The 24,231-nt window shown below is 46.4% G+C and overlaps 2 protein-coding genes across 2 annotated transcripts in view; one reads left to right on the top strand and one right to left on the bottom strand.

The window, feature by feature from the left end:
* Nucleotides 1-178: 178 nt before the first annotated feature.
* Nucleotides 179-8,816, bottom strand: LOC135814679 (probable serine incorporator). Its single transcript, XM_065327842.1, has 13 exons — nt 8,616-8,816; nt 8,340-8,504; nt 6,442-6,647; nt 5,980-6,059; nt 5,564-5,701; nt 5,213-5,289; nt 4,489-4,585; nt 4,208-4,303; nt 3,473-3,599; nt 2,232-2,292; nt 1,791-1,824; nt 1,400-1,523; nt 179-1,126 (listed from the first exon to the last, which is right to left on the bottom strand). Exons 1-13 carry the CDS (start codon nt 8,631-8,633, stop codon nt 973-975), a joined length of 1,377 nt encoding a protein of 458 aa, XP_065183914.1. The 5' UTR covers nt 8,634-8,816; the 3' UTR covers nt 179-972.
* A 222-nt stretch (nt 8,817-9,038) lies between these two features.
* LOC135814657 (DNA helicase MCM9-like) overlaps nt 9,039-24,231 on the top strand; it is a 24,792-nt gene continuing 9,599 nt past the window's right edge. The window contains exons 1-16 of the mRNA XM_065327815.1: nt 9,039-9,418; nt 12,017-12,113; nt 13,125-13,198; nt 13,679-13,746; nt 14,629-14,740; nt 18,396-18,525; nt 19,072-19,124; nt 19,508-19,580; nt 20,295-20,369; nt 20,626-20,658; nt 21,560-21,656; nt 21,808-21,843; nt 22,616-22,630; nt 23,231-23,326; nt 23,683-23,746; nt 23,973-24,082. Coding sequence (XP_065183887.1) covers nt 9,379-9,418; nt 12,017-12,113; nt 13,125-13,198; nt 13,679-13,746; nt 14,629-14,740; nt 18,396-18,525; nt 19,072-19,124; nt 19,508-19,580; nt 20,295-20,369; nt 20,626-20,658; nt 21,560-21,656; nt 21,808-21,843; nt 22,616-22,630; nt 23,231-23,326; nt 23,683-23,746; nt 23,973-24,082 — 1,173 coding nt within the window. The 5' untranslated portion in view covers nt 9,039-9,378. The remainder of the gene's footprint in view (nt 9,419-12,016; nt 12,114-13,124; nt 13,199-13,678; nt 13,747-14,628; nt 14,741-18,395; nt 18,526-19,071; nt 19,125-19,507; nt 19,581-20,294; nt 20,370-20,625; nt 20,659-21,559; nt 21,657-21,807; nt 21,844-22,615; nt 22,631-23,230; nt 23,327-23,682; nt 23,747-23,972; nt 24,083-24,231) is intronic.

The raw sequence follows: 24,231 nt of genomic DNA, 5'->3' as shown, positions 1-24,231 counted from the left end.
ACTATGAACCAACAGGCAAAGTAAGTTAGTAGTAACGTTACGTGTAACTAACTTTGCGCACACACCACCATGCATGGCCCCCGCTTCTACATGGCTATGCTCAAGTCTTGTGTGCAAACGTTCATGATATTGGTTAATGAAGATTCCATTCCCACTTCCTCTTCAGGACAACCGATGCTAACGGCATTTTTAAATATTCATGTAAAATTTATGGTTGTGATTGCTTGCAAGCACAATGCAGTGCAATGTTCACAGTAAAACAACACACACACACACACACACATGGGCTAAACGATGATGCGGATGTGCCTATGCCTACAGTACAGATGGGTTGTTTCTTGACGGAGGGGAAGGCTCTCTAAGTTATGCTACAGAAAGGAAGAACATGAGACACGCTATACACTGACCACTAGATGTACAGGGGGGGGGGGGGGGGGGGGCAAGGCGAGATGTGTGAATACATTATAGTCAATACTCTACAAGGAAACTAACAATACATGGTAAAAGTCCAAGTTTAATGGATAAGAATTGCATCTGATTAAAAACAACAAAAATAAGATTGAAAAAGAACATGTCAAGGCAAGCACCATACAGTGACAGGGGTGGTAAATGCATGGAAAGCCATTGCAAGCAACTGTACTCACACAGCTACAAGTTGTAGGAACCAAAGTAACAGAGAATAGAAGCACAAGTGATGCAGTAACCGTTACACCCTATACAGGGGGACCACAGGCAGGTAGCTGCTTAGAACACAATCGACTAAAGATTTACATGCACACACATTGTTCGCTTACTGATGGCTGCAGCATGCGTAGTATGAGAAAACCTTGTGCTGACTACTCTGAAAACAACAGGGTTAGCAGGCGTTTACAAAGTGATCTTCAGGATGGTGGCGGCGACCGCTCGTCAGCTATAGAGAATGGCCACGCACACACACACATGCCCACTTGCACACATCACTCACTCAGATCTTCAGTGAAACTCTCTGTCCGGAAGAACCACTGGAGCGAGCAGTGTCCACAAGTAGATGAGCAAGCACACCCAGGCCGAAGTCATCTTCACCCAGACCGATGGCCAGTTCTGTGTGAAGGACTTGCCGATATCCGAACTCAGGGAATCTTGCGGGCTGCAGGTGGCACGCAGGCATGACACAAGACACAAGACAAAGAAGAAGGTAAGTATGAAGTATACACCATGCTGCTATAGTAAATCGTGCACACAAGTAGTTGCCAATCTGAATAAAGGAAAGCAGAAGGACACGGTGTAAGTGAGCAAGCACTGGTCCCACATGTACATTAATCCTCCTACAAAAGGTAGACTAAGTTAGTGGAGAACACTCTGCTCACCTTACACGAGCATGAAAAACAAGAAAGTAGACAAAGAGCTGACAAAAGCTTACTTGGTCCAGCCGGTGATGAGCAGCATGAGGTAGAGAGCTGCCAGCATGCACATGAAGTGGAAGAAGGAGTAGCTGTACGCGACGGCCTCCTGCTCGTTGTCATACACGCGCTGGTCATCGTCACCTAAACCAGCCACACAGGACCAAACACGATCCAATGCCATTACATTTACAAGTGCATGATCACTACGAGAAAATACATGACCAATGCAGAGTTGGTCATGATAATAGCTACCTTCCAGTGGCACAGAAGCTGTCACAAAAGTAATTTACAGCGGGTACAAGTACACATTAGTGTACGCAACCGGCAAGAATGAGACCAGCAATTCAGCGCTAGCAAGAGTCACTAAGTGCTAGTGCACAGCACCAGACAGTGCCTGGCTCGACCTACCTGACTCATTGCTGGAGTTGCACAGTACGGTGCGCTGCATGATGAAGGCGACAGGAAAAACACAACAGACAATCAGATACGTGGGTTAGTGCAGGAATGTATTCTCTGAGCCTACATGTACCAGTGTAGTACTTGCAGTAGTGCTGCTGCTGCTGCTGCTGCTGCTGCTGGTATGTGCACAAGCATGACATGTTTGGGAAACACAGAGATCGTGCATATCACCAAGAGCGCAACAACTCCCCAGAGCGCAGAGCTCTCCTGTATTCTTGGATTGGAAAAATCATGCGGGCTCAGGGGCTTTGTTCACAACTCTGTGGGCACTCGCGGCAAGTGTGCAAGGCATACAAGGTCACAAGTGGTGTAGCGAAAGAACAAGCTAGAGTTTTAAGCTCTGGGAGGTAGATGCACAAGCACTTCCAGGGCTGTGCGCGTCAGGCTCACCTCAGCATCACCATCCTTGCCCTTCAGTTTGTTCAGTTGTGACTTGGAGGCGGTGAAGACACTGCAAGAATACGGAGTTTCAAAGAACAGGACACGGATATAAACAGGAGAAAGAGACACGGTAAAACAGGCATACAGAGAGAAAGAAGACACAGACAGATAGAAGACACATGCATAGATAGACAGGTACACAGATAGATAGACAGGTACACAGACAGAAAGAAAGCACCCAATAAGGACAAGCAGCTCAGGAATACAAGACAGATTTCTCTAACCGTATCAAGTTTAACCCTTTAAGGACGGTATGACGGATATATCCGTCATGACTGTGCAGTGCATACTGCATACACTAAAATTTTTGTAACTCGGCTTTCCCTTGACAGCATCGGGCAATCGAAAGGTCTATCGACATTAGAATCGTCTCAGCTGTCGGCTCGAACAAATCCGAAGTCGATCCGAGGTCAAATAGTGGAGCTACGGCACTCGCAAGGTATTTTACGTCCTGCAGCAAATTTTGACTTCCGCGCGCTGTGTCATTCAAGGGATTTCCCCCTGTTGCACGACAAGCCAGGCAAGTACAGAGCAGTGTGACGTCAGGCATGGATCTCAAGCTGTCAGCTACAAAAAAAGCAGCGCTCTACCGTGATTATTACGAAAATTTCAGCAATTTTACCAAATTGGCTCAACGTCCCGTTTCGTATGTCATCCCAGCGCTATAGCGCCAATATAGTGGTACTGTAGCGAGTGAGGATTACACCAGTGTGCTCCTCTGGCCAAGAGCTTTCCAGGAAGCTCAAGATTATCAAAACGGATAAAAGGAAAAGCAAGTTATGATCCAAACTGCTTCGATACGTAGTGCATGTAGCAGTTTACCTGAATCAAGTCCGTCCTGAAAGGGTTACTGTAGAACGGGTAATGTTAGCGACGTAAAAACCCTAGCGAATTTAGCGATCGACTCATTTTCGCTAAAGTTTCAAGTCGCTAATCCGTTGAGACAGTAGTGCACTGGTGATCCGTGAGTAAAATCGCTAAAATAAAACGTCGTTAACCGGTTGACAATGGGAAAACGCTAAAATTAATAGTCTCTAAAATTACCCGTTCTACAGAACAGTGGCAATGTAAATGCACACAACAAAACAGAAAGCACAAGTGGAAAGACGGCATACATCAAGAAAGAACACGCACGTGCACTAGTAAAATCTCTTCGGCTGTTTACGCCCTACCAGGGAAAACAAACTTACCATGCATACATGACCAGTGCAAACGCCATAACAATACCCACAATGCTCGAGGTTGTGTTATTTCCAGAATAAGCAGCATGTGTACCATTGGGATTGGTGCCCTGGTAGTCAACATTGCAGTTCTGAGCTGCAGGCCATACCAAAACAACACAAAGAGCACGAGAGTGAAACACCGTTATGAAGATTCTTGCGGTACCGACGTGCATACCAAAGTAAAAACCACGTCACAAGCACCCATTTCCATCACCCCCCTCCCCACACGCATACATCCTCTCTCTCTCTCTCTCTCTCTCTCTCTCTCTCTCTCTCTCTCTCTCTCTCTCTCTCTCTCTCTCTCTCTCTCTCTCTCTCTCTCTCTCTCTCTCTCTCTCTCTCACACACACACCCACAGACAGAAAACCTGTTGAGGCAACCACACTGATAAGGTGACCGCCTGTCTCAGAGGACCACTACAATTAGAACCAAGGGTGTTATCATAATCTCCAGTCAATTGACCCTGGATAAAGAGATCACCTGTACACAGGGATCGCATGTGTTAGGTTCCTAGAGTGGTTGACTTAGGCAGGCTTTACTATACACACACACACAAACCTACACACACACAAACCTACACACACAAACCTACACACACACACACACACACACACACACACACACACACACACACACACACACACACACACACACACACACACACACACACACACACAACCAGTATAGGAGCTGTGTACTTACTTGGGCCATAGGGCTCACTGGAGACAGCTGACCATGTTATGTACATGACGTACAGGAAGACAACAGCAGACTGAAGAAGACCAGATGTTGGGGTTGCTGAAAGGATGGACACACACACACACACACACATGCAATATGTCATAGGGAAAAAGTCTGTACCCAGAAGACAGTAACAATTCGAAAGCTACCAAGAACAAATAGCAACCTAATGGAGATGGTAAAGGTGGACATAAGACATTGTGTACTATGCCTGAAGCTTCTTGGGACGTCAAGCAACTTACCGTCTTGGATCTTGGGCAGGATAGAGATAATTGTGACAACCAGAGCAGCCAGGAAGGTGAATGCAATGAAGAACTTGTTCAGGCTACATCCACCACTCTGTAACAAGCAAGGATGGGATGCAATACATAGATCATATACATCTTTGCTCCCGAGGTCCTACACAGCGCGATCATCTCAGGCTACCGAAACATAGTAAACAACTGCCACGGCTTGAACACAACAGACTGTTCAAGAAGCCACAACTAGTAGTTTGCAAGTGAGACCTCCCAGTACAGTATGGGTACACATCAAATACCAGCTTGGTGTGTTGGCAAAAATCAAACGGCAGCCTGCTACACTATCACACCTTGCAGACTTACATTGCCATGTCTACACTCAGTACAGTGCACGCGAATGATCACTGCTCAGTGCAGCAACCACACTACAAGTACAATACACTCTACACATACATGCTACCAGGCTGCGCATAGTACAGTTCAGTTCTGAAAAGTCTGCTACACACAGACATTGTGTGTAGCATTCCTACAGGCTATCCAACATCGACTAGGTGCAGCCAGCACACCCTAGCACACATGTATGACCTTTTGAGTCCAAGTAAACCTTCACTCAAACTCAAGCGAAGGTCCACTGAACCTTTGGCATGTTCAGTCTACCTCGCTTGGCAGGAGACCAAGGAAACATGAAACTCGCAAGTGCCCCTTCAATCCCTGAATAGCACCTTACCTGGGTGAAGAATACAAGCAGCACCACAAAGATGGCGAAGGCTGCTGCAAACATCCCGAATGTGAAGAACAGGAGAGCTGTACAAACAAACACATAATTAGGGCACACCGATAAAGAATAAACACCAATGCTCAATATGGGTAAAAGTACACCAGGACATCATAACACTGTGCTCCACTGTGCAAACCGCAAAGACTATACCAAGTTACTCCTGAAACAAAGGATCAGAAAGAACACCTGATGAGCAATATGTAAGTCAGATAAACTGTAATACAGAGCAGATGAGGTAGAGAGATAGATAGACATAAAGATAGACAGAGAGAGCACACAAGGTGGTATCCCTAGACATACCACACTTCCAGCCATTGCCATCACTCTCTTCCATCTTGCCCACCCAGGATTCGTTCCAGGAGTGAGCGAAGTCAATCAGCAGCACAAGTTGTACAACAATGAAAAACCAGGCCGCAGTGATGGCGATGCCGTACAGAGCTGCAAATGTAAAACACAGAAAACAGCAAAGAGTCCAGCTGCTCACTCTTGAAAGTCCTTCATTGAACATGTATCATGTATCACGATCCACTCCACATTCAACGGCAGTGTCAATGGGCAAAGGAATGTGGGACAGTAAAACACCAAAGGCAAGTCAGCTGCTGTCCACTGCACCTCAAGAATAGGAGTCACTCCTTCTGGTGGTACATACACAAACACACACACACACACACACACACATCACACACATCACACCTGTCCCAGAAATAAGCGCTAACCTGTTTCAAAAGAGCCCGCTTGAATATAGAAGGCACCGACGGTAATGGCAATCAGGGCAAGATACTTGAACAGCCAAAAGCTGTAGCCAAGAAAACACCAAGACATTTCTGATTAAAACAGACACCAAACTACATACTCAATTTGCAGTAGTAGTCCAGGGGTTACCTGTATTTATCAACAAACTAGAGCCACACACCACACAGTCTCCTATACACGAGCAACAGTTGCACAGTGATTGGCCACTCTGCACCCAGAGCCAATGGCGGACTTGCTTGTCCAGCATGGTGTATAGCTGCATCATGAGTACCACATAAGCAGCAGTCACAACATTCGCACAACTACACACATACATACGGCAGCCAGTGAGGTCATGTCAAAAGACTCAACACTCGTCTATAAAATGTTCGTTTAGAGTATGCAGTGGTGTAGTACTGCTCTAGGGTAGGAGTGCTGCAGCTCACCCATTCTGGAGTTTAGCCCTGGGGTCGTGACTCGTCTTCACAGCATACATGATGACCATGAAGAGCAGATAGAAGCAGGCAAGCGCAAAGAAGATGCGATAGACAGCAAAGTTGCTGAAGTACTTCTGCAAATCGTCACTGTCAACACAGCTTTTCGAAGCATCCAGTTTGACCACTTTCCGAATAGTAGAGCAGATGGTGTTTGACTAGAGTAGAAAAAAAAGAGAGGACATAACACAAAAGGTATCAACTGCTACAGCCAGTGCCACTCATACATACACATTCTGACATTCAGAAGGTAAAGCTTCGAAGTACCGTCTTGGAAGGAGTGGAGTCAGTATAAAGTAATGAGATGCAAAAACAACCAATGGCGACTATAATTATGTTTTCTGTGGTCAATGTTCCCCATGTAGTGTGCCAAGTGGCCGTGATGTCAGGACTGACAACATCGACAATTACTAGATATGAATGAAGAAGCTCCTGTAGATGAACTCAGATACTTCTCGGCAGATGATTTTTGACTGAGTATTGGTTCTTGATGACTTTATGCTACGACAGAGCATTACAGTGACAGGCAACATATTTACCTGGTTCCAATTCGATCACCGAGTAATAATAATGAAGTCTGTAGCACGCAGTCTACTCCTATCATGTGTGTGCGCGCGTGTGTGTGTGTGTGTGTGTGTGTGTGTGTGTGTGTGTGTGTGCGTGGTGTGTGTGTGTGTTGTGTGTATGTGTTGTGTATGTGTTGTGTATGTGCGTGTGTGTGTGTAGACAAGGCATCCCGGTCTTTTGGCGCCTTGCGTTCTGCTGTCTTCGGAAACCGCCACATCTCTGTGCGTACCAAGACTCATGTTTACTCTGCAGTCGTCCTCTCAACGTTACTTTATGGCTGTGAGTCATGGGCTGTCAAGGCAACCGACACCCGCCCTCTGTCAGTGTTCCACAACCGCTGTGGTTTATCCTGGACGTCAGCAAGTCAGAACAATGGAATGAGCATCTCTCCAATGCCGTCGTCTTGGAGCGGGCTGGTTTGCGATCAGTGGTGGAGATGCTGAGGACGCGCCGTCTTCGCTGGTTGGGGCATGTCGGACGCATGTCGGACGACAGAATACCGAAGTGCGTATTGTTTGGTGAGCTCCAGAAGACGCGCCCTCGCCACGGGCCACGCAAGCGTTGGCGTGACAACATCGTGATTGACCTAGAGGAACGCCACATCAATGACTGGTACAGCCTAGCCGAGGACCGTCGTGCGTGGAGACTGGCCTGCAATACCATCCAGCCGCCTAAACCTGTGTCTCGGGATTTCAGGTGCCACTGCGGCCAAGATTTTCACCGTCGCCAGGACCTCACTCGCCACGCGAAGTTCTGTTCCGCGTGACTGAAACACTGTCGGTCCTTTCAGGACCTGCCATCATCTTCGGATGGGCATTATTGTATTGCATTGTATTGTGTGTGTAGACCAGGTGTGCATTGGTGGTCGATTCACATGGCTTCGCCAGTTGTGTGGATTAGACAGTTATCTGGCGCAAGTCTTGATCTGTCTCATTCAGATCTTGTTCGCTATCGTTGCTATAAGAGAAAATATGTGGGTGCACATCCAGTGCATTTGCAGATTTGCGTGCTTCTCTTGCGACGGGCGTATACATGGTACATGGTACATGGTGTATGTGTGCGTGCGTGTGTGTATGTGTATGTGTGTGTGTGTGTGTGTGTGTGTGTGTGTGTGTGTGTGTGTGTGTGTGTGTGTGTGTGTGATTTCCTTCACTTCTACAGACTGTCTGTACGTGATCACTCCATTATTATTTTTAACGCTGTCACTGAAATTCTGGCAGCATCAACACTAAGAGAAAGTCAAGGACAATATTCAGCCACACTCATGTACACAAATACCGCACCTTGAGAACGGCGTTGGCCACCTTAGTTGTGAGGAAAAGTGCTGAGACGACTGTGCCAACCAGCAGCATTACACCGTACATCAAGCGAGATGTAGTCGAACTTTTCGATGTAGGACAGCAGCCGCAACAACAGCCACATGGCGAAGGGCAGAGGCAACACGCCAACTAAGAGCCGAGAAGAAAGACAGATGGAAGACCTCCATTAGACAAAGGCCAAATAAGAGTCGAAAGTTGCGCTACATTCAAAAAAAAAGAAGAAGAAAAAAGTGTACTTACCGAAGCAAGGCAACTCATGATGATAGACAACCGTTGCGAGGAGCTACCTCCGGGACCAAACAACACAATAAAACTCGCTCTTGCAGAGGACTCTGTTGATCACAGATAGCACGAGCAGCACCAAATCTACTACAAAATTGAAAGAGGACCTGGGAACTCCTTGGTTCTTTTTCTTTCCTGTTGTTCTGTTTTTTTGTTCTTATCTTGGACAGCTTACAAAAGCATTCAGCAGTGAGTCGGCACAGCTACAGGGAACATCCAACGGCCGAAACGGGTGAGCTGAGTGAGCTCATATCATACAGTCAGGTGCCATTCGATATGACATAATCATGATCATGAATATTCATGTCAGATCAGGTGATCAAGCAATGATCACATGCGCATCGCATCAACACGTGTGCCCATAGTAAATGGAAAAGCAGATTTTGCCGGCAATTTTGAATCAGTTTTGTGTGCAACAAATCCTGAACAAGTCCTTGCCTGCAAGCGGCGTCGAGGAAATGATCATTCACTTGCTGACTGTTTGAACATTGTAAAACAAACAACACCTCTATGTGAGTCGAATGATATGGTTTGAGCCAGTTTCCTCATCATCTTTACTAGTACTTTGTGCGTGGAAACCTCAACCTTGTTGGGTGCTGGTCACAGGCAGTCAATGCAGGGAGTCGTATAGACAACTCTCTGGATCAACGTGAAGTGTCCTGGTTCAGATACCCAAGACCAAAACACCCTTGCCACTGCTCACTGAAGTGCTTTGTGTGATATGTCTAGTGGAACTGCATCTACATCAGGCTCAACCATTCGTAAGTATACCCCCATCCGCACATCACTCATCTTTTGCTTCTTGTTCTCCTGAGGCCACTTGTCGAAATATTCAATTTAGGACCATCTCCTGTACTTTTAGCCACATGCAATACAATTTACATGATACAGTACATGGAGCGAATATAATGCAGAACTGCTAATCCAGAGTCCAGGAGTGCTTTCGAAGTTTTTGAAGAGGCTAAACACAACACTGTGTTCTGACCGGGACTGACAGTACAGCCGTGTGCTGTCGGGCACCGGGGGAACGACTGGACTGGATTTTCACCTAACGTGTGGATAAGGACAAGAGGCTAGAACCATCTCCAGGCTGGGTGATGTACTTCATGCCCTTGGGCACCCGGCAGTACACCATACAACCCTTTTAATAGCCTTATGCATTACATTTGCTCTGACAACAAGAGAGCTGCGAAGCTCAGGGCCCTCGCTATGCTTCGTTTTTACCTAGGTCATCATGCGTGTTATTCGAACTGCCGGAAACACCTTTGCAATGCAGGAACGCTGGTGGCCAGCTCTCTTTGACGGTACAGTATGGGACATGTGTGGATAGCACGCCAGGCCTGGAGAAACTAGTCACGTGATTCGTGACCACCTGTTCGTGCACGCAAAGATACAAAATAAAGCGCTGTAGACCCTGGCTAGCGCCAGATGCTGGTAGCGTCAAGAGTGCATAACCCCAGAGTATGCAACTTTGCATATGGGGTCTGGCGCGGCGCACTGCATGCATTACGTAGCCAAGAACTGTGGGCCATTGCGTCATTATCGATCTGGTACGGTTTCTTCTTCCAAATCCACTTTTCTCGGAGACTTCGGATGGGTTTGTACGTGATGCGTCACACACACATCCATTGCCTTTGAACTTACCGTATTGCACGTGAAATCATTGAGGCTAAACCGTAAAACTCAAATCCATGCAGCGCAGCTGGATCGTCATTTCACTACGTAATGCGGGCAGCGCGCCGCGCGCAGCACCCATAGCTCGGATATCAGGAGTTACACACTCTTGGGGTTATGTTCTCTTGGTAATGTCTTTTGCATAGCTTCGGGAATAAAGTCCAGGGAAACTTGCGTGAGAGCTACAGCTGATTTCTTCATGTGCAAACATACCTCCCTCTCCCTCTTTGCTGTGATTTTTGTTCGTATTTTCCCATGTTCACGCTAAAAAAATACAACCCAGACAGCAGCAAAACAACTACAATGGTAACAGGAGGGAGAAGAATATTTTTTGTTCCACTCCACTGGACAGGACACTAACAGTGATTGGAGAGAGGGCACTACAGTCCATTTCAAAACTATAGACGCGTAGGGGTTTTGAAATATTTCAAATTTGGCTGGAACTTTTTGAGAATAGTTTTCGGAATATTGCTCAGGACCGCTCCACAATTACTCTCATATAGTTTCTAAACGATTGGATAACAGACGCCCAATTTGGAAAAATATATGCACAAAGTGATCACAGATTATATGTGGTATAGATGCTGGCATACCGGTTTTTGCCTAAGTACGCGTCTATAGTTTTGAAATGGACTGTAATCAGGATCGAGCTGTAGCCGTATGAGTATAGTAGTACCACTTGAGTATATACAGCTACTGGGAACCACGGATACGACAAACAGATACTCATGCCTCTTGGGACAGACTCATTTACTGTCAACCTTGCGAATAACGACCATTGATCGTGCATGAGAAAAGTGTGGTTATTCGCAGGTTATCGTTATTTGTGAGGTAGAAAATAATATGCACTCTGACGGTCACTAGGTCTGAAGATTGTGTCATTATTCGCGAGTTGTTATGCCCGGGGTCGTTATTTACGAGTTGTTGTTATGCCCGGGGTCGTTATTTACGAGTTGTTGTTATGCCCGGGGTCGTTATTTACGAGTTGTTGTTATGCCCGGGGTCGTTATTTACGAGTTGTTGTTATGCCCGGGGTCGTTATTTACGAGTTGTTGTTATGCCCGGGGTCGTTATTTACGAGTTGTTGTTATGCCCGGGGTCGTTATTTACGAGTTGTTGTTATGCCCGGGGTCGTTATTTACGAGTTGTTGTTATGCCCGGGGTCGTTATTTACGAGTTGTTGTTATGCCCGGGGTCGTTATTTACGAGTTGTTGTTATGCCCGGGGTCGTTATTTACGAGTTGTTGTTATGCCCGGGGTCGTTATTTACGAGTTGTTGTTATGCCCGGGGTCGTTATTTACGAGTTGTTGTTATGCCCGGGGTCGTTATTTACGAGTTGTTGTTATGCCCGGGGTCGTTATTTACGAGTTGTTGTTATGCCCGGGCCGCGGGGTCGTTATTTACGAGTTGTTGTTATGCCCGGGGTCGTTATTTACGAGTTGTTGTTATGCCCGGGGTCGTTATTTACGAGTTGTTGTTATGCCCGGGGTCGTTATTTACGAGTTGTTGTTATGCCCGGGGTCGTTATTTACGAGTTGTTGTTATGCCCGGGGTCGTTATTTACAAGTTGTTGTTATGCCCGGGGTCGTTATTTACGAGGTTGATTGTATACAAGTCTGGCTATGCTATCAGATGTATGAAATTGGTTTGACCTGACTCTGTATTCCTCTTTGTGTTGATCTAGGCGTGTTGGAAGAGTTTGTCCGCAGTCGTCATGAGCATGATCTTGAAGCTATTCTATTGTGGGCTGATGACACCCAGCATTACCCGCTTGTTATCAGGTACACTACTTCTGTGCCATAAGTCTATAATTATGGTGGTGTTGCCGATACTACCCATCAGTCACTGTATCAGTGTATGCATGCACACTTACTATGGCTTACACATTTGTTTTCTTTTCTTTTTGGTCTCAGTGTATCGACTGGTCACCTCACAGATTGTCGATTGCATTGCACTCAATGTGTGTACGTTCAAGCTTTCAGAGAAAAAACCAGCAATTAGAGTCGCATTCATGTCGTACAATGCCTTCAAGTATAAAATTTGTTTGGCCCGCCAATCAAAGTGACTGACATGTCACATGTGTGCGACTACACACCTGAAAGAGGAAGTCTGGTCAAGACATCGCCCTCTTTTCTTTGTCTCCTTTGGATGAGGTCTATGATAAGCGTTGGTTTTTGAAAACCCGATTTAAGTCGGACGGCACCGAAATGTTGGGATCTGATTAACCAGCGGGGTCATGACCCTCGTTTGGATGACGTGAGCAGTTCTTACCAGTGACCTGAACAAGATGCTGAGGCCACCCAGAATTATTTTGCGCTTTCAGGTCACTTCCCTCTGATACATGCAATGGAGTAGGTCGGTTTTATTTTTATTTTTTAATATGGTGAGGCGTGTGAGCGCATGCATGCCAAGCGTCGCACGACATCGCTCTATATTTGTTCTGCTACCGGCACTGTCAACGTCCCATCGGGTTAGGATCTCGGCTACACAGGCGAATGAGTCAGATGAGCTGATTCCACCTGTATATGGTATCTGCCTTGGAGCGGCTGGGTAATTGAGTCATCTTTCTGTGCCCTCCGTTATACTTGCAAGACCAAAGATATTCCTGCGGTCGTGCATGGACAAAGACGGTCAGTCAGGTGACCTGAAATAGCGAACTGCACCCCTCAGGGCTGTACAGTTCTTCTATTGGAGATGTGTACATTTATTGTGAGCAATAAGGCATGGGGTTGCATCATCTTATGTACTCTTTGCACATTGTGATACTAGTATTTGTTTCTTTTCCCTTGCAGCGTGGTGGACCTGCTTGAGTACAACGGGGAGGTTGCTGAGAAACTCTTGGACAACCCGCGCAAATTCTTGCCAGGTTAGCTCCCATGCTACAAAACCATTGCTTTTGTACTGTATTGCACGGCTAGATTGTATTCTGTTTGGGAATACTGTAAATAAGCAAATTTTGGCTTGTGAGAAACTTTGGCCATCTCGAAATGAAACTTTTGGCGATCATTTAACTTTGGCCGATTGGCCGATTTTCAAAAAAGAAATCGATCGTTAGTTGTTGCTCTCACATGCAGCCACGGCTCAATTATGAATCATTTGCCTCTGTGACAAACTTTGGCCTGCGATTTACTTTGGCCAGTTGGTACCAAGCGGCGAAACCAGCGAAAATTAGTTGATTTACAGTAAGTCAGCTACGATCTTCCCCCCCCCCCCCCCCCCCCCCCCCCAGACCATTTAAAACACGGTTCACCCAGAACCCAATGGTCACTCAAGTCGTCGTGAACATGTGACCAAAGTTTTCCAGTGTTAACATCTTATCGTAATTTCTTGTTTTTGTTTTTTGTAGAGTGTGAAATTGCAATAAGCCGTGCCCAGCAAGCTTTGTACCGGGAACACGAGGCGAAGGACAAAATGGTGAGTGGATGGTCTTTGCACTGTAATTCATCGGGTCTTTTAGTTGTTGCAGCTTAATCCTTGAAGGGTGGTGGCGTTCCTGCGGATGCGGAAAACTCGGCCTCTAGCTGAGTCTCACGCAGACCATGAATTTGTTTAGTAGTGCATACCAAAAAAATTCACGGTTCGCGTTAGACTCGGCTGAAGGCCGAGTTTTCCGCATCCGTAGGGACGCCACCACCCTTCAAGGATCAGAAGTAGGGAGGTTTCGCTCTACGTAATTACGTATGAAAATCCGTATGTCGTACACGCCGAGGAGCGAGGGCAACTTTCATACGTAAATCTCTCTACGGATTTCCGTAGGAAAGCTGTTTCCTACGTTGGGTCCTCCGTAGGACTTTTTGAAATATTTTTTTTCGCATTTTCCGCATTTGTCCATGGCAACGTTCAAGCCGCGCGAAACACAAGGTACACACACCGTACACCACGTGCAAAATATAATGGAAAACGCGGTTTCGGTTCATGGTGCATGCGGTGGGCGCATGCAGCCAACGCGTCTCCAAAGCAACAACGCATGTTTAGCAGTTGTGGAGAAATCACGTAGAGCGAAACCCAACAGCTCTGATTTTTACGTATGAAAATTCCGTGCAGTTCCTACGTTATTTTCATACGTAATTCCGTAGAGCGAAACCTCCCTATTGTTACAATTTCCCCTTTGTTGTGAGACTTGCTGTATTGTTGGCTTAAGTCTAGGAAAGCCCCCATAATTCTCCAACAATTAATAAATCATCTCTCATTCTAATTCGTAAGGGGTCACTATCGGTCGCTTGAACTTCTTCCTCTTTAGGTCTTTGCTTCTTGTTTGTATTTCAGGAATTGTTCTTTGGCGGTGGTTGTCTTCAGGTGTTCAAGGAGCAAGTGCATTGTCGCCTATCTAATCTTGCAGCTTTGCCCGACTTTGTGAGAAACACTCTTCCCCGTACTGCAGATGTAGGGCAGTTGCTAGCGGTTACCGGTGAGTTGTCTGCACTGCCATCATGGATTACATCAAGTGAATGAGTGATCTGGACACCATTCAACTTATGCTGTAGTAGGAGATTGCGATGGTGACGGGTTTTCCGGGGCCACTTTGTGGTGTGTGTGTGTTTTTTTCAAATTGAAAAGTTTGGTATTTTTCATCCTCATCCACTTACCCTTTCTGCACATACAGTGCCATGTAAATGGAATTCAACCAGGGTTTCCGTCTTCAGTACCTAGTAAATGCTGCTGTCTGATGATCGCTGAAATGCGTGAAATTTTAAGTTACAGCTACGCAGCCTTTCGCCTCTCTTGTGTGTGTATGTGGGACCATGAATTTGACTGGGGGTTTGTGCATTCAAGTATTTTGAACTACAGTCAAATCTGCCGTTCGCGACCTCTGCTGTAGGCGACCATCTACCGTTAGCGACCGATTTTCCGTGCACCGACGATTTCACATGCAAATTGATCTGTCCAGAGCGACCATCTGCTGTGCGTGACCAGCGACCGCGATTTCATGCACGGTGGCTGCATTCAAATCTGCTGTAAGCGACCGCGACCCACGTTCAGTCAGGTGCGAAACTGTACTTGCCAGTGCGCTGTCAACTGCAAGGTGTGAAAATGCGCTGTCTTCCAAGTACGATCGACTGGCCCTGGCACCCCTATATTCTATTGAATATCCAATAAAATGATTTTAAAAGTCACATTATTCTCGTCGATTTGAGTACATGGAAGCATATACACATGCCCGGTATGTCGGATTTACCATACATCTGCCGTAAGAGACCATCTGCCGTAAGAGACCGCTTTTTCTTGCACCAAGGGGCGGTCGCTTACGACAGATTTGACTGTATTTTCGAAATGAAAATGTTTCATTTTTTCATTTTGAAGAAACATTTCGTAATTGTGGCTAGTCCCTGAGACTGAGAGTAATGTGAAATATGCGTGTGCACATATTCACATGCCCGCACGTGTGTGTGTGTATGGTCCCTGCCTAGACCATACAATGATCTAATCATGCAGTTATACACACACGTAACTGGCTCACTCTGAACTGCTCTGAACTCGGAATGTAATTATCTTCAATCAGACTCAGCTGCAGCAAGAGAAGACTGCCTCCGAACATCCCCAAACCCACTTCACACGAGCATGCATCTCTAGTGCGCATGCTCGTGAGAAGTCATAATAATATGACTTGACTGAGGGACACAACAATTCCCCCACCACTAGAAAAAGACGAACATGGAAAACAGTAATAAGAGTGGTTCAAATACGTATGGATGGCTACTATGCGAGTGTCTGATCTGCAACCAATTATGTCATCATTCGCTATAGAATTATAACCGATACCCATGGCTGACATAGTAACTATTCATGTATTTATGACGGCTAATACCTATAATTATTTGAACTATTTACAGAAACAAGATTTGTATACACATTATAATACAGTTCATGACCACTGCAGTAACTGGAAACCACTACTTGGCTTGAGTGCGGTACCGTTCAGGTATGACAACCTGGCGGCCGGACCGGGTCGTACTAGTGTTCTGACCAGGTGTCGATGGTGTTGGCATTCTAGACTCAGACTCACTATCCGTAGGTATTGTCGTGGTTGTTGGTGTAGGGCTGACTGTTGACTGACTTGACGGTTGTTTCTCAGCGGTAGTAGGACTTGAACTTGAAACTGTACCGGTAGAAGAAACACTGGGACCAGTATCAGCGGATGACGATGGAGCCTGATGCGTCGATTTAGGGGGAGCTTCAGCCACATCCTCCCTCACAAACTCAGACAAAGGAACTGAACGTGCTCTCAACTGGTTGCGATGACGCTTCCACAAAGCATCCTGAACTTGAACTTGGTAGTTGACTGGACTGATGACTGACACGATGCGACCTGGGACCCACTTTGAACCATAAGAGCCAAAATTTAGAGTGAACACAGCGTCGCCTGGTTGGAATTCTGGGGTCTTGTTCATGTTGCGTTCGTAAGCGTCAACAGACGGTTTGGCGGTCTGTTTTAGCGTGTCAAAACGGGTACGTGGTTGACGCATCATAAGCATCTCAGCTGGTGACTTGTTGTTTGCTGAAGGGGTTGTACGATGTGACAGGAGGAAGCGTTGTAGCGTAGCGTGTAGGTCACCCTGCGTACCCATGGCTTTCAATTTTGACTTGAAAACCCCAACATAGCGTTCTGCTAACCCGTTGGTTGCCGGATGTCCAGGAGCGGAACAAGTGTGTCGAATGCCATTCTTGTGTAGGAATGATTGAAATTCTTCACTCGTGAATTGTGAGCCGTTGTCCGATACGATGTGATGTGGTAGGCCAAACAAAGCGAAGACACGGCGTAAAGCAGCGATAGTAGTAGCGGACGTTGCACGGTCCATAGGAACAATATCCAGAAATCGAGAATATGAATAAACAATGACAAGAAACATCTTGCCCATGAAAGGACCGGCGTAATCAATATGTAAGCGTTGCCAAGGTCCCGTCGGCCATGACCAGCTACCAAACTCCTTCGCTGGCAGGCGTGCTTCAGCTTGGCATTCCGGACACTGAGCGCAAACCTGCTCCAAATCTCTGTCGATACGAGGCCACCACATGTAGCGACGTGCCAAGCGTTTCATACGAACTACACCTGTGTGTTCATAGTGAAGATCGTTCAGCAAGAACTCACGTAATGATTCTGGAACAATGACACGATCGTTCCAAAGAAGGATATTGTCAGACACAGACAACTCCCAGCGCTTCGCAAAGTACGGCTGTAGAGTTTGATCAATGGTTTCCGGCCACCCATTCAGTACATGGTGCCAAACTGTCTTCAGTATAGGATCCCGTTGCGTTTCGGTAGCAACTGTGTCCGCATTAATGACTTCGCTTTCAATGAATAGTACCTGTTCATCAGCTACCTCGTCGGAGCAGGGAGCGCCAGGACCAGGTTGGCGCGACATGAAATCAGCGAATGGGTTTTGGCGCCCTGGGATGTGCTTGATAGAGTAGTCGTATGCCGCTAGGGCCAACTTCCATTTCTTGAGTCTCGGTGACACCAAGTACGGAACGCCATCTGTACACCCAAGCAGTTTAACAAGCGGCTGGTGGTCTGTTTCGAAAATGAACTTGCGACCGAGAAGGTACTGGCGGAAAGTAGTAGCTCCGAACACCACGGCAAGCGCCTCTCGCTCGATGTTAGAGTAGTTCTTTTCCGCCTTGGTCAAAACACGCGAGGCATATGCAATGGGACGGAAATGACCAGGTCGCTCTTCTTGCAATAGCACCGCTCCTCTTCGTCGCCATTTGTATGGTCCCTGCCTAGACCATACAATGATCTAATCATGCAGTTATACACACACGTAACTGGCTCACTCTGAACTGCTCTGAACTCGGAATGTAATTATCTTCAATCAGACTCAGCTGCAGCAAGAGAAGACTGCCTCCGAACATCCCCAAACCCACTTCACACGAGCATGCATCTCTAGTGCGCATGCTCGTGAGAAGTCATAATAATATGACTTGACTGAGGGACACAACAGTGTGTGTGTGTGTGTGTGTGTGCGCGCGCGCGCGTGTGTGTGTGTGCGTGTGTGTGTGTGTGTGTGTGTGTGTGTGTGTGTGTGTGGTGTATTCATGTGTGTGCGTGCACTTGCCTCTCGCAGGGGCAGTTATCCGTGCTGGCATGGTGAAGCTGCTGGACTGTGAGAGACAGTTCACTTGTGCGCAATGCCGTCACACGTTCACTGTCAAGGCTGAAGTTGAACTCTGTTACAACATCCCAAAGCCAACCAGGTACAGTGACGATCACATATGTACATTAGAGGTCCACAGCCAATCTTCTGAAACAGTGCTGTGTCCCTGAAACTTGTGCATTTGTATTCTGCAGAATGTATTGTCCCTGTGTGATCCATGTTCAGGAGAACACTGCAGATCCCGGCCATAGCTTCTGCCACATTAGCAGCATGCACCCTGATACCACATAGCATTTTACGTAGGTTCTAGAGATAGAGGTCTACAGTAGGTGGTGTGACTCCGACGGATGGTCGACTTGTGGTTTCCTGACGCATTGGTACTACTGCAAGGCCAATTGCAACACCAATCGTGAGCGTGTGGTGTGTGTGGGTGTCTAGAGAGACAATAGTTAGAACTAGAAGGTCATTCTCCATCACTCCGAGGCCTTGTTGTGGATTGCCGATAGCGGGCACAGTGGGTCGCGTGATCCTCCATAACAATCAATGTCAAGTCATTTCCGTGCATCGGATACACTCGGTACATGTCTGTGCTGCTAGCATCTTGACTGGCTACATTCTTCTCTTTGTCCTTTCTAATGCTGGTCAGGTGTCCTGGATATGACTGTGACTCAAAGACTTTCAAGTCTCTCTCGGATACAGGTATACAATGTCATGTGTGTAAACTCGTATATTGATACAGTGTAGCTTTTCGAATACTTAGTGTTATGGAGTTGGCTGTGGTTCATGTTTATCTGACAGCGTAGGAGCCAGCACCGGGCCTAACCGATTATTGGGAAAATACGGAATGCTTTTTTCTATCTAGTGCTGTGTAGACACTAGACAGGATCTTGACTAGATATCTGCGTTCAAAGCCAGCCAATGGGAGTCCACCTTAATCGGCAGGTCACTCATTGGGTGTGTATTTGTCACTGTACTCTTCAACTGTCTGAAGTCCAATTTAGCTGTAGACTTGAATGGCAGTGATTCGTGGTCTGCTTTGTGTGGTGACTCCCGTGCCTGATTAACTCTTTCTGTCTACCTAGAACCACGGTGTGGCAGAGATGTGCAAGAGATCAAGTTGCAGGAGCAAGTGCAAAAGCTAGCCGTGGGAACAATATCCTCCTTTACCATGAGAGTGACACTGAGTGTTGGATAGAACTTGATGGAATTGTGCCTTTGGATGCGCACAGCCTTTGATAGTTTCCTTCACGCCTTCCTTTCCAACCGCAGTAAGGCGCCACTTTGTGGTACACTCTGCTTTTGGTGATACTCGCGTCTATCAAAAATATCTAGAGTGTTTCTTCTTCGTTGTGCTGTAGGTCTGCAAATCGTGGCATCACATACACTACAGAGACACATATCACGTACATTACAGAGGTACCTATCACATACTCTACGGAGACGCCTGTCATAAATTCATAATATTATACGCTACGGAGATGCATATAGACGACTACACCATAGCTCAGTGGTTAGAGCATCGCTAGCTACAAGCGAGGGTCCCTGGTTCGAGTCCTGGTGGTGATGGTCAATTTTTTCTTCAGACTGTTCCCGTTTGTCTCTTTCCCTCAAACTAGTGGAGATACATATACTGCAGAGATACCTATCGCATACACTACAGAGGTGCCTATCACATACACTGCACAGACACCTATCAACCAAAAACTGGTGACAAACTAACTATTACATCCCTTGTTCAGTGCACACATTGAAGAAGAGTTGTGTTTGTCTTTGCATTCGTGTTGTTATTGTAAATGTGGACACTTGTCCTAGTAGTAGCCGCCTTATTTTGTTGAAGTTTGAACATCCTTAACTCCACTTTCTGCACATTCCCCGTGCTATGCCTGTTCTACTGGAGGATGACCTCGTGGATGTGTGCAAGCCAGGTGACGATGTCACGGTCACGTAAGTGTGAACGCGCGCGTGTGTATGTGTGTGTGTGTACACATCCACGTGGCTTGAACCAGGATGACCCGGAGTATCCCCCCCCCCCCCCCCCATTGCTTTGCCGAGAATCACGTATGCGTGTGAACATGGGAATTCTTGCGGTACTGTCCTTTGTTTAGCCCCCTTGCTCCTGCGAGAATCACCTACCTAGATGTGTATGTGAACATGATATGTCTTGCTGTGCTGTCCTGTGTTTTGTGTTCATGCCCTGTAGAGGTGTTGTCATACAGCGGTGGCAAAATCTCTAGTAAGTCGTACTTCATCCTATGAATGCGTGGTCTACACGGTTCGTGAACGTGTGAGGCTTGGTACCTGAGCTCAATTTGCTTCAACATCTAGCTAGATGTATTACTCACACATTTGTCCTCTGCACTAAGTTATTGGCAGGTTTACCCTCATAGACAATACTCCCTGTACAGTCTACTGTCGAAATGTTGCGCACACAGTCCGGGGGGGGGGGGGGGGAGGGGATATTGTGTGACGTATCATGTGTTCGTGACTTCCAGATGCTTTGCACTTCAAGTACATACACCAGTACAGTGCATGCTGTCCTCGAGGAAAAGGTGTAACTTTAGCATGAATACTTGAGTTTAATGCGCGACTTTTCGCAAGTACCGTAAAGTACCGCCAGAGCGCCCCGTCTCGCGAGAGCGCCCCACCTTGATTTTACACCCAGGGGAAGAAAATCGTATGGCAGAATGCTACTAAGTTTGTACGATGTGAGAACCTTCGTGTACTAAGGTCACACTTGGTATGCTTTTATGTGGAGCTCGAAGGTAAACTGGGTACGGATTGACTGCACAATGTGCAATGTTTGTACAAGGTCCGTGTCGTATGACCTACAGACAGGAATCCACCTCCACAAGGCGACCACGAAAGGACGAGATGGTGGGGCGCTCTGGCGGTACTTTACGGTACATGTAGACTGTTTATTTAAATCACTTCTCCACTTGTTCATGTCAGATAAGGATTGAACCTTTTTTTTAATGCCTGCAGAAAACTCCTCATGCCACAGACTGGAAAAGGAGATGTTGGCATCTATTGTAGATGTATTGCCTACTGTTGGTGTACATGTGACTGCCTGCTGTGTTCATCTGCGGTTCTTGTTCTTGTATTGATTATCGTGCCTGTGCTATCACTGTTCTCAGTCCTGACAGTCGATGTGACCTGGGACTTGTGCTACTAGCTAATCATATCAAAGTGAACAATGAGCAAAGAAACTCGGTACAAGTCACAAATGAACTGGTAAGTATCAGGTGTATTCACTGTATTGACTACTTTGGTATAATAATTATAACTGTTACATGATTGTGTTATCCATGACACGTTCACCGGTAGAGTACCTTTCAAGTTTCACCCCACTAGCATGTTTCTCTTTGTCTTTTCTTCTTTGCAGAAAGAAGAGATAACAGACTTCTGGGAGGTTTACAAGGTGAGCTTGCCATCTGCTTTTCCATATTATTGTATGTCCATGTCCTAGGCTTTTCCATATTACTGCAAGGCCATGACATGAGCTATCAACCTGTCATGTTATATTGATTTTCTATCTTCTGTATAGTTATACACCCTATACGCGTATGGCATAATTTGCCTGCTGCTGTCTGCCGGACAATTCTGATTTGATATTGACATGCTATCCTGGGTGCATCGCAGCCCAAGATTCAGCCACGATATAGTCAGGACGGAATGTGTGAGTTTATCTTCTCCCGACTGTGGCTGCTAGCACTCAATCTTGATGCTACCTTGGGCAATTCAGTGCATTCCCAGCATGTGTTGAGTTTCTCAGGTCTGTCTGCTGCCGGGTCCAATCACTTTTGTTGTATGTTTGGGTGCAAGTGCGTAAAACGTGCGGTGTAAAATTGTGGATCAATCTGGAGAATAATGTGCCCCAGCTGCTTCCCCCATGTGGACTAGATCACAGTCTTGACCCTATCCATACTGATTAAAATAATAAATTTCACGGTTCGCGTGAGACTCGGCTGGAAGCCGAGTTTTCCGCATCCGCCGTGGGAACGCCACCACCCTCTAGGATCAAACTGATTACTCACCAGCTAATGTGACGTGGGCAAGGTGGTACACGTGTACTTCACTGAGTTGAGCTTTACTGTGTGTGTGTGTTCCTTTGCCTTCTTTTTTATGCTCGGTGGTGTTGCTGCTGCTGATATTGGCTAAATTCACTTCCACCCTTTGAATTCTATCCCCAGGACAAGCCATTGGAAGTAAGTGTGTGTACGTATGCATGTGCCTGTAGAAGCAAGTTGGCAAACTGCTGTTCCAGTCTTATGTCTAAACAGCTGCTCTGACACGTGTGCCCTTTCTCTTCCGGTTTGCTTTGTTCTTATTCTGATGTGGCGTTGTTGAGTAGTATACAGTAATTGGTCCACATCTACCTCAATTTTTTTGTCCTTCATGTCGCAGAAGTCCCAGTGGTCAATAGAGGTTCCGGAGTACGATTTTCCGTGCCAAAATCCGTACAGGTGCTACGGATTTTTTCAAGTCGTGCTTCATACGATTTTTCGGCATGGAGAATCCGTGTAGACTGGCTTTCACACGAACCATGTTTCCTATGGAGATTTTGCGTCGAGTGTAGAAAAATGTTCTGTTATTGCGATCGTAACCTAAAGCAATGCCAGCAAACACATTATTTCCGTACTCCGGAACAGTTCACTGCTTGAAAACGACGTATAAAAAAATCCGTAGCTCACTTCAGCCCGGAAAACTGTACCCCGGAACCTCCCTAATGTACTCTTGTGTGTATGTGTGTTTGTGTGTGTGTGTGCGTGCGCGCGCATGCGTGCGTGTGCGTGCGTATCATACAGGGCCGCAACATCATCCTAGCATCAATGTGTCCTCAAGTATACGGTCTTTATGTGGTCAAAATGGCGGTCACATTGATTTTGATTGGCGGTGTGCAGGTAGGTCATTGAACGTTGAATATGTTGCTCTTTGGAGATGTACACCCTACACATTCATAAACATTTTTATCATGTGTTCTTGTCTACTTACCGCCATACGCTGTCCCCTTGCTAGAATTTCAGGGTGCCAATGTCTGTAACATTGTCAGAATATGACAGCCACTTTGATGTCATAATTACTTGGGCATACATTTAAAGAAAGGTTTCGTTCCGTCGCACCTTGTGCTTTTCTGGGTCTGTATCCATGTGCTTTCATGTGTGTGTATCCGTGTTTTTTAATATTATTAGAGTGAATTCCATCAGTAGACCAGACATGCATTGATGTTGTGGTATTCTACTCTGTTTTTGGTCTCCAGCGGAGAGATGAAGGAGGCACACGAGTTCGCGGTGAACCCCACCTTTTGTTGGTCGGTGATCCAGGTAAGGAAATGTCCAACACTGTGAGAGGAAATGTCCACCTTTGTGAGAGGAAATGTATACCACTGAAGCCAATGTTTGCTCAGACTGCGTCGACTGCCTGACTTCACCTATACAATTACTAGTATTGTGAAGTTGGCAGTTGTTAAAGTGAGCTATCCTAACTTTATCCATCCTGGTGTGGATTCTGCATATTGTTCATGGTGTTGCTGCTGCTGCTTACAAACAGGTACTGGGAAATCTCAGTTTCTGAAGTTTGCTAGCAAGCTAATGCCTCGCTCTGTGCTGACTACTGGTATTGGTTCTACCAGCGCTGGTCTCACTGTTACTGCTGTCAAGGTCAGTTCTGTTGTCCTGTAGATGTGCTAACATTCCTATACTGACTATACATGTCAGGACCGCTGGCCTTTGTAGCAATCTTCTAGTCTGATAGCCTGCATTGAATTCAGTGATGCAGATCATAGTGGAGCAAAGTTCCTTGCCATGTT

The sequence above is a fragment of the Sycon ciliatum genome, chromosome 4, assembly GCF_964019385.1.
Source record: "Sycon ciliatum chromosome 4, ocSycCili1.1, whole genome shotgun sequence".
NCBI classification, from domain to species: domain Eukaryota; kingdom Metazoa; phylum Porifera; class Calcarea; order Leucosolenida; family Sycettidae; genus Sycon; species Sycon ciliatum.
The sequence above is the reverse complement of the archived record's forward strand: the minus strand, read 5'-3'. Positions and strand labels throughout refer to the sequence as shown.